The sequence below is a fragment of the Molossus molossus genome, unplaced genomic scaffold (genome assembly GCF_014108415.1).
Source record: "Molossus molossus isolate mMolMol1 unplaced genomic scaffold, mMolMol1.p scaffold_m16_p_1, whole genome shotgun sequence".
NCBI lineage: Eukaryota > Metazoa > Chordata > Mammalia > Chiroptera > Molossidae > Molossus > Molossus molossus.
Genome location: NW_023425344.1, coordinates 63745418 through 63760409, shown reverse-complemented (window position 1 = coordinate 63760409; position 14992 = coordinate 63745418). Strand labels below are relative to the sequence as shown.

Genomic DNA, 14992 nt, shown 5'->3' with positions numbered 1-14992 from the left:
CAGTATCAGTCTTTTTCTTTTTGCTTCATTAAAAGTGTTAAACTTCATTTAACATTCATTTTTAAGGTCCATCTAGTAATTGCTTTCCAATTTAAAATATTATAGAATAGAATAGGTTATATGAAATCTTGAATGTTTAGTTTACCAGGGAATTTTAAGGCACTTTCAGAAGAGACTTGGAAAACAGTGGAGAGGGTCCCTAAAATAAAAATTCATCTCTACTTGCCAAGAAATCACCACTTTTGCTAGAAAAGCAGGTTGCTTGCTTGTTATATTTTAATAAGCATCTTAATTGTCTGTGAATTCTGCTTAACTAATGAATAGTCATTGAGCACCTGACTACCCTATGTGCCTCTGTGCTAGACATTTAAAGTAATAACATTTAGATTATTTTATCCATCGCTTACCTTCAAGACTTAATTTATCCCATTTAATCCTAATCCCACAATTTTCTTTGACATACCATAACGTTACATTGCTATACAATAGAACTTCAAACCCAAGGCATGCATGAAGATCTTTCTAAATTATGTAAATAACAAAATATAAATCTCAGTTTAGGATTTTCTTTGCAATGAATATAACCATTTGTATAAAAATATACCTCTTTTTTTGTCATCTAATTTTGTCTTTTAAATAGCTAAATAAAATACCATGTATTGCTTCATATGAGGTTGGTATTCAGTTGAATACAAGTCTCAATTTGATTTAAGGTTTCTTGTTTTACTTAGTGTTCTTTAGCATGACTAGTACAGAATCAGACATCAATGCAGTAATGCTTTAAAGTTCTTATCAGGACACTTTATTTGCCTCTTTTGTGGCATTTGAGCCTGTTGAGGTTTTCATCCTGATTAAAACTATCTCCTGTCTTGTAATTTGAGATACTTGTTCTGTCACTATTTCTCTGACCTGTCTTTTCCAGTTGTCTTCTTCCATCTTTCCCTTAAGATTAGTATTACCTGAGGTTTCATCTTAGTCTTCATAATCAATCTGTTTTTCATGAGAAAAAAATCATTTTTTGCAGTTAGCATTAAGTCTTTAGGTCTTTTTATCCCAGGAACTCAGAAACTAAGTATTTTTTGTCTATGTCTTCAGCTTTGTCCTTGTATTTTCAACTGCATATTAGACATCTTCTTATGAAGAGTCTTCCTATAAACAACTCACACCGTAATGTTTCTTTGTTATAAAACCTGCATCTCGCCCTGGCCGGTTTGGCTCAGCGGTTAGAGCGTCGGCCTGCGGTCCAGAGAGACCTGGGTTCTGTTCCCACTAAGGGCACGTACCTTGGTTGCAGTTTGTCCCCGGCCCTGGTTGCTCATGCGGGTGGCAACCACTCGATGTGTCCCTTTCACGTCGATGTTTCTCTCTCTCTCCCCCTCCCACTCTATATGAACAAAATATGGAAAAATGTCCTCGGGTGAGGATAAAAAACAAAACAAAAATCTGCATCTCTTTCTGTTCTCCTGTCTTGGGAAATGACACCCCCCACTACCAGTTAGCTCAGCTTAGAAACTTCAAGTCTACCTTGAAAATACCACCCCGTTCACTAAGTGTTTCTGTATTATGTCTCCTTAAAATGTCTTGAATCTTTTCTTCCATCCTGTGCCCACTGCCATAGCCCTTGTTTAATCTTCTTTATTATTTATCTGGTCTTCATAGATTTTAATTTTTTATTTTGTTTTTGTCTGTCCACCTTACACGAACTATAAGCTCCTACAGTACAGCGTTATGATCTTGCTAATCTAGGCGGCCTTGCCACTTAAAGCAGCGCCTAGCACATATTAGGCCCATGAGTATTATTTTAAAATACAAATGAATGAATGAGAATAAAGAAAAATAAAGGAAAAGGAATATGGATGGCTTGAAAGGGAGACAATGAGAAAAGTAAATGAATTTGGAATGAGGGTAGAATTTAATAGGAAAATCAAGGAGTAGATCTAGGAATTTTTCAGTAAACCAGGAAAATGATTTCTAACTCTGTAGCATTTTCACTGAATATAATTTGTAAGACTTCTATAGTCCATATATCACTAGAAATTATAATAACATATACATTAGTTATACATATGATGTTACTTCTTCACGGATGCGTCCTGTGAACAACTGTAGCCTGTTAAGATGCCTAGGGAATTAAGAGTTGTCACAAACCAGTTGGCTCACCAAGATGTCCTGACACCATTGACTGCAGGATATGTCTTAATTTAAGCCTAAGTCCGAATGTGAAACTCTCAGAACATTTTTGTAAGTAATATTTTCTATAATCCCTGAGGAAAATGCAGTCTATAAACTAGGGAAGAGTTCCTGGTTTTGCATATATTTTTGGTCTTTTTTTTTTCTTCATATCCTTTGGTCCATAGCACTAGATGTTTCAAAACTGTTTGACCTTTCTTTTCATCCGGTTTATTTAATTCTGTTCCTATGTTAGGTCACCTCTAGATAAGATTCCGTCTTTGTAGTAGTCTTAACTCATCAATAGATGTGTATTCTGAATTGTCATTTTAAAATATGATCTTGGCATTTCAGCATATGCAAGTATTTTAAGATTCAAAAAATAGAAATTAATATTTTATTTATAGTTCTTTCTACATATTATTTAGACTTCTAACTTTCAGTGTATTTACTTTTAGGGGCTGCTTGTACTGAAAAATGGGGGTCTGCCGTGACTGACATGGTTACAGATTAGCTCTTTCACAAACAAATTTGAGGGGACAATGAGTTTTTAACATCTGGATTTCCTCTGCTACCCCACTCCTTCTTGATTAGTTAGGAAAAGTAAATGAATTTTAACTTGGTAACATTATGACTAAATTAATAATAACCCATTATTTCTTTTTTTTTTTTTTCATCCTCACCCGAGGACATTTTTCCATTTTTTACTCAGATAGAGCGGGAAGGAGAGAGAGGAAGAGAGAGAAACATCGATGTGAAAGGGACACATCGAGTGGCCACCACCCACACGACCCAACCAGGGCCGGGGACAAACTGCAGCCAAGGTACATGCCCTTAGCGGGAACCGAACCCGGGTCTCTGTGGACCGCAGGCCAACGCTCTAACCGCTGAGCCAAACCAGCCAGGGCGTAATAACCCATTATTTCTTAGCATGATCTGGCAACATATACTGGGTAGCAGAAAGAAGCCCGATTGGAGTCAGGAAGTGATTACAGAGTGTTAGCAAATCACCAGAATTATCTGGTGAAGCGGGGAACTTGGATCAACAAATTATTTTGCATTCTATAAATCACCTTCTTCATCTCTTGTCAGGTGAGGGTCAGGACTGTACAACCACAGATGAAGAACAGATAGTAGCCTCCTTGTGTCACTGAGTAGAGCACATAGCAAGAATAACGTTTAAAATCTTCTTCATCCTTTTTCTAACCAATGCTCTAATCAAATGTATGTCAAAGTAGAATTTAATAAGTTCTTTTATAACAGACCATGACAGGTAATAATTGATTAGTCTGTTTTTGTTGTCTGTCATAATTTAGTCTATTTTATTTTTTAGCTATTATAACTTTATATGGTTATAACAACATATGTTTTGAGCAGAAGAAAGCGAATGTATATCCCAGATTTTACTCTTTACTACAGATAAAGTTACTGAACAAATAGAGTATTTCATTTACATCCTCATCATATTACTTTAGCATAAACTCAAGATCTAGATGTAATTGTTGGAATGAGGATGATATGGAGTTTTTGTTTTTGTTTTTTATTTATTTTCCCTCTTTGTTATAGTCGATGATTTTAGTGAAGAATCCTCTTTTTATGAGATTCTCCCATGCTGTGCTCGCTTTCGATGTGGAGAACTGATCATCGAGGGGCAGTGGCATCACCTGGTTCTGGTGATGAGCAAAGGCATGCTGAAAAATAGCACTGCAGCCCTCTACATCGACGGACAGCTTGTGAGCACTGTGAAGGTAAGCACACCTGAGCTTGGAAAGCTCAGCCTGCTTTACAGAGTTGTTGAGGTGTGTGAGTATGTTCTCAGGGTTTTTTTTAAAACTGCTTAATTTTATTTTATTTATTATTTTTTAAAATATGTTTTTATTGACTTTTTAGAGAGAGAGGAAGGGAGAGGGAGAGAGAGATAGAAACATCGACGAGAGAGAACGTCAGTCGACTGCCTCCTGCACAGCCCCCACTGGGGACTGAGTCCGAAACCTAGGCATGAGCCCTGATGGGGAATCGAACCAGTGACCTCTTGGTGCATGGGTCAGTGCTCAACCACTGAGCCACACCAGCCAGGTTAAATCACTTTATTTTAAAATAACTCTTCAGTACCTGTTTGAATAATATGTGAGAGTCATGTGGCTGGCTAGTTCACATCACTTTATTAGAGAAGATGGAAAGGAGTTTAGGAAAGCAGAGAATTCGTGACTATGTCTGTGATTTGGCCATACTGCAGAGTGCTTTCTCACAGGGGAGAACCAGTTCCAGGATGCCTAAGTAAACTATGAACATACTATTTGTCACTTCACTATTACTATCATATGCCGTCCAGTCGAATCTATATTTCCTTAGAGCTGGAATTGCTTTTATTTATCTTTGTTTTCAGATCACCCAGATTAGTCCTTGATGATAATAGTAGGTATTCCATTACTGGTTGTTGAATGAATGGGCATATAAATACTCTAGATCTCTGTACTACAGTAGTCAGGAGAGAGGCAAGAGAGTTGCAGTAACCAGTAAAGAATCAGATGTTACTTTATTGAATCTGGATAAATACTGTTAGTTACTTTCTATAGAACTCAACTAGCAAGCTCTTAAAATTCTTTAATCTCTAAAAGTAAGTGTCCATTTTTTATAGAGATACACTTGAAAGAAACAACAAAGTTTGTCCTTTTGTGTGAATTAAAATTTAAAAAGTAGTAAAATCAGCAGCTTCCTTGAATATATTTCCTTCCTTAATGGTATTTTATCGTAACACTGTGTCAGTAGGATAAACCCTAACATGCACTCTGTGAGAATAGTATTTCTCTTTTTGTATATGCACCTGCTTTTGTATACCCACCTGCATTTGAAATGGGTTTGTAGATTCTCTAGGAGGTTACCCCTTCACTATTTTTAGTATTATTGAAAGTAAAAATGTCCTTAGCTTCTAGAATTGAGAGATAGGAGATTTATTACTGATAGATCTACATCATCGTCATCACTGTGACTGTGAGAAGTCAGAGTCCTGTAAAACCAGCTGTGTGTTGTTCATCACTTTCACAACATTAGCATCACCAGGCACTTTCCTTTAGTATGTGGAGTAACAGATGTGATCTGAAAGTAGGACAGTGTTGTGCGGAGCAGTTGATAGACAGTATCATGACAAAACAGTCAGTGGGAATGTCCCTCCTTCCATCAAATGACGAAAGCTGCTTATACAGCAAGACACCTCTTGATTTCATTATCTCTTATACTCTGTATATTTATTGTAAATGAATTGAATGGTAATTTAAGCACCTTGTCAGTAAAGGGTAGCATAATTTCATGTCAAAGGGGAAAAAGGGACATCTGTAATACTTCAACAATAAAAAATAAAATAAAAAGTAGCATAATTTCAAAGCTGAGAATATATTTTACATTGCGATTAAAATGTGTGTGTGTAAACTATAACATATAGACTGTTCATTTTTCTAATATTTTAATAGTACTTTACCCATTATGAAACACTTTTCATGAATTATTTTATTTAACAGACTCACGTTGAAGGTAACATAGTTAATTTCAATTTCCATAGTTGGAAAGCTTTGTTTTTATATCAACCCACAAATTTCATAGAAGCCTCATTAATTTGATGTGCAAACCAACCAAACAGTGACAGTATCCCTATATTTGATTTTGCCTTTTCTAGCATTAGATAGTTTATCTGTATTAGGAGTTGGATAACACATTTCCAACTTTCACGTCAGGTTCCAGAATCTTGGCTTGCCCTTGTGTTTCTCTACCCAGCTGCTTTTGTACCTTTATAAGGTTTATGACCTTGGGAAAATGGAAATATATACCAAATATGCTTATTTTCCTAGGAAAAGGTGAGAGAGAGAGAGAGAGAGAGAGAGAGAGAGAGAGAGAGAGAGAGCGCGCTCACACTTTTGCTTTTGTTTTCTTTGTAGCTTCATTATGTTCACAGTACTCCCGGGGGTTCCGGTTGTGCCAATCCACCTGTGGTTAGCACAGTATATGCATACATTGGCACTCCACCTGCCCAGCGCCAGATTGCTTCATTGGTTTGGCGCCTAGGACCCACGCATTTTTTGGAAGAAGTTTTACCTCCTTCAAGTGTTACTACCATTTATGAACTAGGACCAAATTATGTTGGAAGCTTTCAGGCTGTATGTATGCCATGTAAGTAACTTATTCTTTCTTCTTGAAGTTATATAAAACTTGACTCCTACAGTGTAGATGCATGAATTAAGCTCATGTGTGTATAAAAGGGGGGCCTTCTCTACTTTTCTTCAGCATGATGCTGTTGACCACTCACTCCTATTCACAGTGTTCTCCCCACTGATCATAGTAAACTATTTTTGTCTTCATGCCTGATCACTGATTTTTCCAGATTCTCTTATTGGCTCTAGGGTATAGGTTTACATTCTCATTAAGAGTGTAACTTAAGCCTTCTTCGCTTTCTATAATTTCTCCTATTACATGAAGCAGTTCAAAGTGTGTCTACTTTCGTTAAAGGAAGGAAACACACACGCGTTCTTTAAGTTAGAACAGTTAGAATCAATTTTTCTCATTCCTTTCCTCCTGCCGTTCACTTCTTGTTGTCCTTTCTGTGAAAAAAGAATTTAGAATCACAGGAACTGATGTTAAGCTACAATTCCTTTGTGGTACTTTTTCCAAATCATGTCTTCCATGCTCTTGTTTTCATCTACTGAAGTTCTCAGAAGTATGACAAGCCTATTGTAAATGGTAATAATCCTGTGGCTAGGTAATTTGTCTTTCACTCTTCATCTTGATTTAGATAGCATCTGTAATAGCTAACACTGACTGAGCACCTAGTACGTGCCAAATAAATTAATGTGCATGAAGAACATAGCTGTTCTGAGCCTTTCCATACATTTATTTATTCACCTCCTCAAAATACTGGGAGTTAGGTACTGTGGTTATCATCCCATTTTACAGGTGAGGAAACTGAGGCACAGGGATATATAGGTCACACAGCTTTTATGTGATACAGCAGAGATTCACACTTAAGCCGTCCTAAGTGGTCTGCTGTGCTGTCCGGAAGGGCACAGAGAGGCGCGGGGGCTCCTTGCAGGGGGGCAGCGCTGCAGAGCTCACGGGCTCTGCCACCGCTGTCCTTTCCCTTCCCTCGGGACCTCAGGGCAGTGCTTTGTGACATGTGTGACAACAATCCAGACTCTTCCTTGACAGTATATGTTAAACATATTTTCAGAGTAAAACTTGGAATGTAAAAGCTCTGTGACTAGATGCTTTTTCCCTATTTTCTAGTTAAAGAAATAAATGAAGAGCTTAAAATTAAGTAAAAGTTTTTAAATTTAGCTCCCTTGTTCCACTTTAAAAGATTTTCGAGTCTGCCGATTTAAAAACACAGACTAAAATTCTTGTTAGAATAACGATTTTGAAAAGGACTGTTTTTCTTTTGAAGGTAAAGATGCAAAATCTGAAGGCATAGTCCCATCTCCTGTGTTGTTGCTCCCAGAGGAAAGGGTGTCATTCGGCCTCTATGCGCTCTCTGTGTCTTCCCTAACAGTGGCGAGAATTCGGAAGGTGTACAACAAGTTGGACAGCAAAGCCATCGCTAAGCAGGTAAGCAGGATGATTTCCTGGTAAGCTGAGACTGAGTCTCTCTGGAAAGATGTTCCTGAGCTTTGCTATGGACCGCCCAAGTCTGAGGAGTGGCTGAACCAGTGCCTTTAATGTACTTGTTTATATTTGGTTTCTTGGCTTTGAATTTAAGCCAAAACGTTTAGATATTAGCTTAATTTGGAAAAGTAAGAATTGCCTTCCAATGCATGATTTATATTCTTATATTTTTATTGGCAATTTGAGAAATTGAACTTAGAAACTGAAAACAATTGCTATTTCTAAGGCTATATATTTAACTGTTTTCTGGATCACCTATTATGTGCACCATTTTGTTGAGGACACAGCAGTAGATAAAGAGAAAACTGCCTTTATGGAGGAGACAGACCATAATAATTAAAGAAATAACCTAATGATAGAGTATGCTGGGAGGTGAAGAGTGCTGTGCAGAAAAATAAAGCAGGATGGGGAAAGAGATAAGAGTACACTTTTAAACAGGATGCTCAGAGGAGGCCTCACTGAGAAGGTGCAGTTTGAACAGACTTGGAAAGGGATGAGGCAGCAAGCAGGGAGAACATGGAGAGTGAGTAAGTAGAGGATGGGGGTATCGCACTCCAGGAACACGGGTACCAAGGCCGTGAGGAGAGGCACGCTTGCCGCAGAGGCGCGTGTGCCGAGAGCATAATGAGAGAAGGCCTGGGTAGCAGGAGAGGGACTCAGAGAGGAAGTGGGGACTGTTGTTTGGGTTTACAGGCGTTGGCTTTAACTGAGTGAGATGGGAAGCCTTGTAGGGTTGCAGACAAGGAATAACGTGTTATGACCTTTTAACCAAGATTACTGTGACTTCTATTGAGAAAAGATCAAACGGAGACCAAGGCAGAAGCAGGAAGACCAGTTTTGAGGCCAGCGCAGTTGGAAGATGATGGTGGTCAGAACTGGGTGTTAGCAGTAGGCTGGAACGAGAAGTGATCAGAGCTGAAGAATATTTTGAAGATCGAACTAACAGTTTTTGATGATTGATTGGATGTGAATTGTGAGAGAAAGAGAGGAGTCAAGGAGTTTTGCTGTAACAAGGAAAATGGAGTCTTTCTTTTCCCTGACAACTCTTGTGTAGACATTTGTCTGTGAATATATGTACCATTTTCTAAGGAACATAAACTGAATGAAGGGTTGTAGGTTTGATTTCCTGTCAAGGGTGTGTACCTGGGTTGTGGATTCAATCCCCAACCATGGTCTGGGTCATGCAGGAGGCAACCAGTTATTGTGTCTCTCTTACATCCATGTTTATCTCTCACTCTGTCTCCTTCTGTGTCTCTTTTCTCCCCTCCCCTCCTCACCCTTCTCCCCCCCTTTCTCCCCTCCCCCCTCTCTCTTTCCCCCTCTTTCTCCCTCCCTCCCACTCTATCTAAAATCAATGGGAAAATATCCTTGGGTGAGGATTGACCAAAGGAAAAAAATTAAACTTTTAGAATTATATTTGCTTGACACAACATTGTGTGGGTGCGCACACAAAATTGAATATTTCTTTTATGTGAGTATGTTTATAAACTTTTGGATAATTTATGTGATGTTTACCTGGACATGAAAATGCTGTGAGGCAGTGAGTGATGAGAACCTTTAAACCATGATGGAGTTTCATTCAAAAAGACCCCTGAAGCTGTTTCCCAAGACCCCCTCACCATCTTCATCTCAATAGATGTGTTTAACTTACTTTATGTGAGTTTATACACTTCTGGAAATGTGTACACATTTAAAAAAAAAAAAAAAAAGGAATGCTCATGTTTTTAACATCCTGATAAGGAGAGAAAAGATATGTTACCAATCTTGTCGTTTTGGTTTTTTTTTCCCTCTTCTAATCAAAATATTCATACTGAAATTCTGCCATTTACAACACATGAATGGACCCAGAGAGTATTGGGCTAAGTGAAATAAGTCAGACAGAATAAGACAAATACCACATGGTTGCACTTATATGTGGAATTTTAAAAAGTCAAAACAAATGAACCAACAAAACAAAGAACAGACTGGTGTTGCCAGATGGCAGGGGGTGGAGGGATGAGTGCAAAATGAAGGGGAAAAGAGTCAGTAATAGTGTGATAACTACACAGTGACAGATGGATTTTAGATTTAATATAGTAATTTCGAATCACCATTCGACACCTGAAACTAATACAACATTGTATCTCAACTATAATAAAAAAAATGTTCAGACTGTCCTTCTATAGTAACATTTTTTTCCCTTTCCTCTTCTTCAGTTAGGCATTTCCTCCCATGAGAACGCCACTCCTGTGAAGCTGATACACAATTCCGCGGGACACCTGAATGGACCTGCACGGACCATTGGGGCGACTCTGATTGGATACTTGGGTGAGTCAAATCATCTCTGTTGTTCCAAACTTTTTTTTTTTTTTTTTTATCCTCACCCGAGGACATTTTTCCATTTTTTGTTCAGGTAGAGTGGGAGGGAGAGAGAGGAACAGAGAGAGAGAGAGAAACATCGATGTGAAAGGAACACATCGAGTGGCTGCCACCCGCACAACCGACCAGGGCCGGGGACAAACTGCAACCAAAGTACGTGCCCTTAGCGGGAACCGAACCCGGGTCTCTCAGGACCACAGGCCGATGCTCTAACCGCTGAGCCAAACCGGCCAGGGCCAAACTTCTTTATTTACCTTCAGATCTGCGTTCACTTTCCTCACTTAAGGGCTGGTTCATCTTTTATAGTGCTGGCCTGTAATGCTCTTGCAGTATTTAGAGACTAATGTAATAGTCTCAAACTCCATTTCACTTTTAAAATTATAACCTCAGTAACATGCCATTAACGTCTCCTCTTTTGTCAGCACTGATGAGCACTGACTGCACACTTCTGTATAATTTCAAGGTAAATGTCACAGTACATGTAGGGACAGATGTAAAGATTTAAATATACTGATGATTGTCGCAAGGTTTGGTGTAGTAGTGGTTGAGCTCATGCACGCTTCTGTTATTTGGAAATGAGCTAGAAATAAGAGCTTTGGAGTATAAATACTGAGTCCAACTCAAATAAAAGTCAGAACTGGTAGATACTCTGCAGAGCCTTGTACCTGATGTCTGCTTAAAAAGAGTTGATTATTTTTTATTCAATAGAGTCTTGAGACATATTCCAACCAGACCATCCAAAATGCAGAGTCAGTGATTACACATTTTAATGTGCAGATCAGTTCATAATCATGGTTCCTTTTTAGATTAACAAGAAAAATGAACAAGTTAGTGTTGTACCAGTCAGAATCCTACGTTTTGTCAATCCTTTTTGATTTTTATTGTCCCAGTGATGTGCACATAACTTTGTTTTTCCTTTTTTATCATATTGCATTGATAAAAGAGTTTCCATATGCTGAAGCACATAATAGTTTTTCTTTCTTCGATTCAGCAAGTCCTCGCTGAGCACTGCTCTGTGTGTCTTCTGCGGAAGTATAGCAGCACTGTGGTGTGGTAGAAAGAGCAGTGACGAGAGTTCCGAGGTTGAGGTTCCAGCCCCTGCCCTGTCAGTGTGTGGTGTTATGCCAGACACATGAGCCCCGTGGACTTCAGTTTTCTTATCCTAAACTAGTAACACTGGCCCTACTTACCTTACAAGGTGGTTTTCAAAATCCAGTGCCATAAAGTATGAAAGTAATTGTGAATATTTTAAAGCACATGGGAATATAAAACACATGAGTTTTATTTTTTAAAATTTAAATCTTGATTAATTGGCAGACGATATTCAAACAATGCTTATTTAAAAAAAAGTTAGGAATGGCCCTGGCCGATTTGGCTCAGGTATAGAGTGTCAGCCCGTGGACCAATGAGCCACAAGTTTGATTCCGGTCAAGGGCACGCACCTCTGTTATAGTTCATCCCTGGCCTTGGTTGGGGTCGTGCAGGAGGCAACCAGTCAATGTGTCCCTCTCACATTGATGTTTCTCTCTCTCTTCCTTTCTCTCCCTCTCTCTTCCTCCCACTCTATCTGAAGATAAAATAGAAAAATATCCTCAGGTGAGGATTTAAAAACAAAGAAAAGTTAGGAAAGTAGATGTGAATTTTGTTTTTAAATGACCCATAGTTAGTTCCGGTACTGTGTTTCTGCATAATTACGCACTTCTGGCATCGCTGGTGCTCGGTTACTCGGATTACATAACTGGGAGAAGCTTTGAGTAATGAACGGACAGCAATGTGCTTTGCATGGTTTATCTGTAGGGACTGCATCATCCTTGCAAGGACAGCCTCTCCATCCCTACCCAGTTCACAGGGTTAAAGTGCCTTTGCTTTCCCCATCCTGATTCCCCAGCAGCTCCTAGGAGGCGTTGTCACCCAAGGCCACTGTGCTTCTGAGTCTTCTGTTGCCCAAAGCCACCCAGAAACATTCCTGCTTGCTCTCAAACCCAGCTCTTCTCTACTTGCTCCTTCTCTCTCGCTCCTCTGTGAGTGTATACACTAGTGTTTACTGCTTTCTCCCGCATTCTACCTTGAAGGTTTTTTTTTAGAATTTTTAGTTTAGGATTTAAGGGTGTTTTTTTTTTTAAGTATTTATAGTTAATTAAATCTTCTTAAGATGATTTATTCAGTTCTTGTATACATAGGGACTTTATTTTAATTATTTTTCACTGTCTTTTAATCAGGAGTAAGAACATTTGTCCCTAAGCCTGTTGCCACTACTTTGCAGTACATTGGTGGAGCTGCAGCCATCCTGGGCCTGGTGGCCATGGCTTCCGATGTGGAAGGGCTCTACGCAGCCGTCAAGGCCCTGGTTTGTGTGGTCAAGAGTAACCCACTAGCCAGCAAAGAAATGGAAAGAATCAAGGGCTACCAGGTTTGTAACCCTAAAGCTTTGCTTTCGCTTTATGATGCATAAAAATAAAATCTAATTTTTATTTTCTAATTTTTTCAAACTCTGGAAGAATTATACTGCCAAGTAACCTTTACAAGTTAGTACTTTTTATTTAAATTAACACATTTCAACTGAGAGTGAGCTGTTATCTTTATTTTGGTTTATCCTTGTTCTCCCAGCTCATCAGATCTCTTTGAACCTTTGAATTAGGCTGTGTTATTTCAATGAAGCTTTGTTATAGTTGGATATTTTTCAGAACACCGGTTTGCTAGTTTGGAATTATTTTTCTTTATGGAAATAGGAATGAAATGAAATAGGGTGATACTACCACCTGCTCTAAAGACTGCCAGGTCAGTGACAGGTCCAGAGCTATCCCCATTTCCCCACCTCCCTCCACACCCAGTCATCTTTACCACCCCCTACTTACCTGGAGAAGGTGAGACCCACTATATAGTAAGTGTGCCACCGCTAGTTCTGCAAACTCGTGTGGAATTAAAAATATGCAATGTGCATATATCCACATATATTTCTGCCTAGTCACTACTAGGTTTAGGCAGAAAATGACTTGTAAGAAGAGGAACCAGCATGTGTGGAGTAAGATTAAATCACTGTAATGTAAATGAGCTTACAACACTTTCTCTAACTTGAACCAATAGTTGATGGGAAGTGAATAAACTATTTACTACACTGTTTTCTGTAGGTTTAATCACATTATTTTGGTGTTTTGTTTTGTAAAACTCTTCTAATGACTCATTGCAGCATTGTTTACCATGAAAAAATAGGAACAACCTTAATGTTCCAAGAGTATGGGAATGACTAATAATACTGTAACCATTCCATAGAACATCATTATGAACACCATGTTACAAAAGAAGAAATCCTTTTGGTAGACTGTCATGTAGAGAAAAAGAATAGCAAATTATATATGCATGATGGTAACAATTTAAAAATGTATATGTGACTTGAAAGGATTGATGTGAAAGTGGATATTTTCATAATAGAGTAATGGGATTACTGTGCTTTATGTATTTTCTCTAATGTTACATTGTTATAATAAAAATTTAGAAATCACTATAGAAGTCTCAGGAATTGTTGTACATAGGTTTCTCCAGTGTGTGTGTACACATATATATGTATATCCGTATTTATATGTTTGTGTATGTAGTATGATTGATAACAAGCATTTGGTATTGCTTTTTCTTAGTTGCTGGCAATGCTCCTTAAGAAGAAGCGTTCCCTTCTTAACAGCCATATTCTCCATCTAACTTTTTCCTTGGTGGGAACTGTTGATAGTGGACATGAGACCTCCATTATTCCCAATTCAACCGCTTTCCAGGATCTACTTTGTGACTTTGAAGTATGTACATAAATACTAACTGGTAATATGTCTTCAGTGAATCCATTTCTTATTCTGTATATTGATAGAGTTAACTATTAAACGATTTTTTCTCTTAGATATGTTCTATAATTTATGATGCTCAAGTTAATGTCATTAGTAAAATATAACAAATAGGGTCGTGGTGGGGTTCCTTCTTCCCCAAGATATTCGATTTTAGCAACAGTATAGAAGTGAAAAGGTGCAGTGCACGTACCTAACTAGAGCTAATTCTACAAATAGCACAGAAGTGAAATGGTACAATGCACGTACCTAACTAGAGCTAATTCTACAAATAGCATAGAAGTGAAATGGTACAATGCATGTACCTAACTAGAGCTAATTCTACAAATAGCACAGAAGTGAAATGGTACAATGCACGTACCTAACTAGAGCTAATTCTACAAATAGCACAGAAGTGAAATGGTACAATGCATGTACCTAACTAGAGCTAATTCTACAAATAGCACAGAAGTGAAATGGTACAATGCATGTACCTAACTAGAGCTAATTCTACAAATAGCACAGAAGTGAAATGGTACAATGCACGTACCTAACTAGAGCTAATTCTACAAATAGCATAGAAGTGAAATGGTACAATGCATGTACCTAACTAGAGCTAATTCTACAAATAGCACAGAAGTGAAATGGTACAATGCACGTACCTAACTAGAGCTAATTCTACAAATAGCACAGAAGTGAAAAGGTGCAGTGCACGTACCTAACTAGAGCTAATTCTACAAATAGCACAGAAGTGAAATGGTACAATGCACGTACCTAACTAGAGCTAATTTGCTGCTGCCTCTGGCATTATGCGAGGCAAATATTTTCATCAGATAATTCTGACAGAAACTTTTCCTCGGTAAATGGGAGCTAGATGTGGAAATTTTGGTTAATGGTAGTGCCATAATAAAATATCGTTCATTTTGGCAAAATAATAAGTTTTGATTTCTACTGTCTTATTACCACCAACCACTTTTACTCTGTCCTCTCAAGGCAGCACTTAATGTTACAGA

General features: G+C 38.2%; 1 protein-coding gene across 1 annotated transcript in view; it reads left to right on the top strand.

The window, feature by feature from the left end:
- Window positions 1-14992, top strand: part of WDFY3 (WD repeat and FYVE domain containing 3) — a 251523-nt gene that overhangs the window by 147454 nt on the left and 89077 nt on the right. Inside the window, exons 21-26 of the mRNA XM_036256644.1 lie at window positions 3736-3917; window positions 6099-6330; window positions 7598-7758; window positions 10011-10122; window positions 12393-12583; window positions 13806-13958. Of these exons, the coding sequence (XP_036112537.1) occupies window positions 3736-3917; window positions 6099-6330; window positions 7598-7758; window positions 10011-10122; window positions 12393-12583; window positions 13806-13958 (1031 nt within the window). The remainder of the gene's footprint in view (window positions 1-3735; window positions 3918-6098; window positions 6331-7597; window positions 7759-10010; window positions 10123-12392; window positions 12584-13805; window positions 13959-14992) is intronic.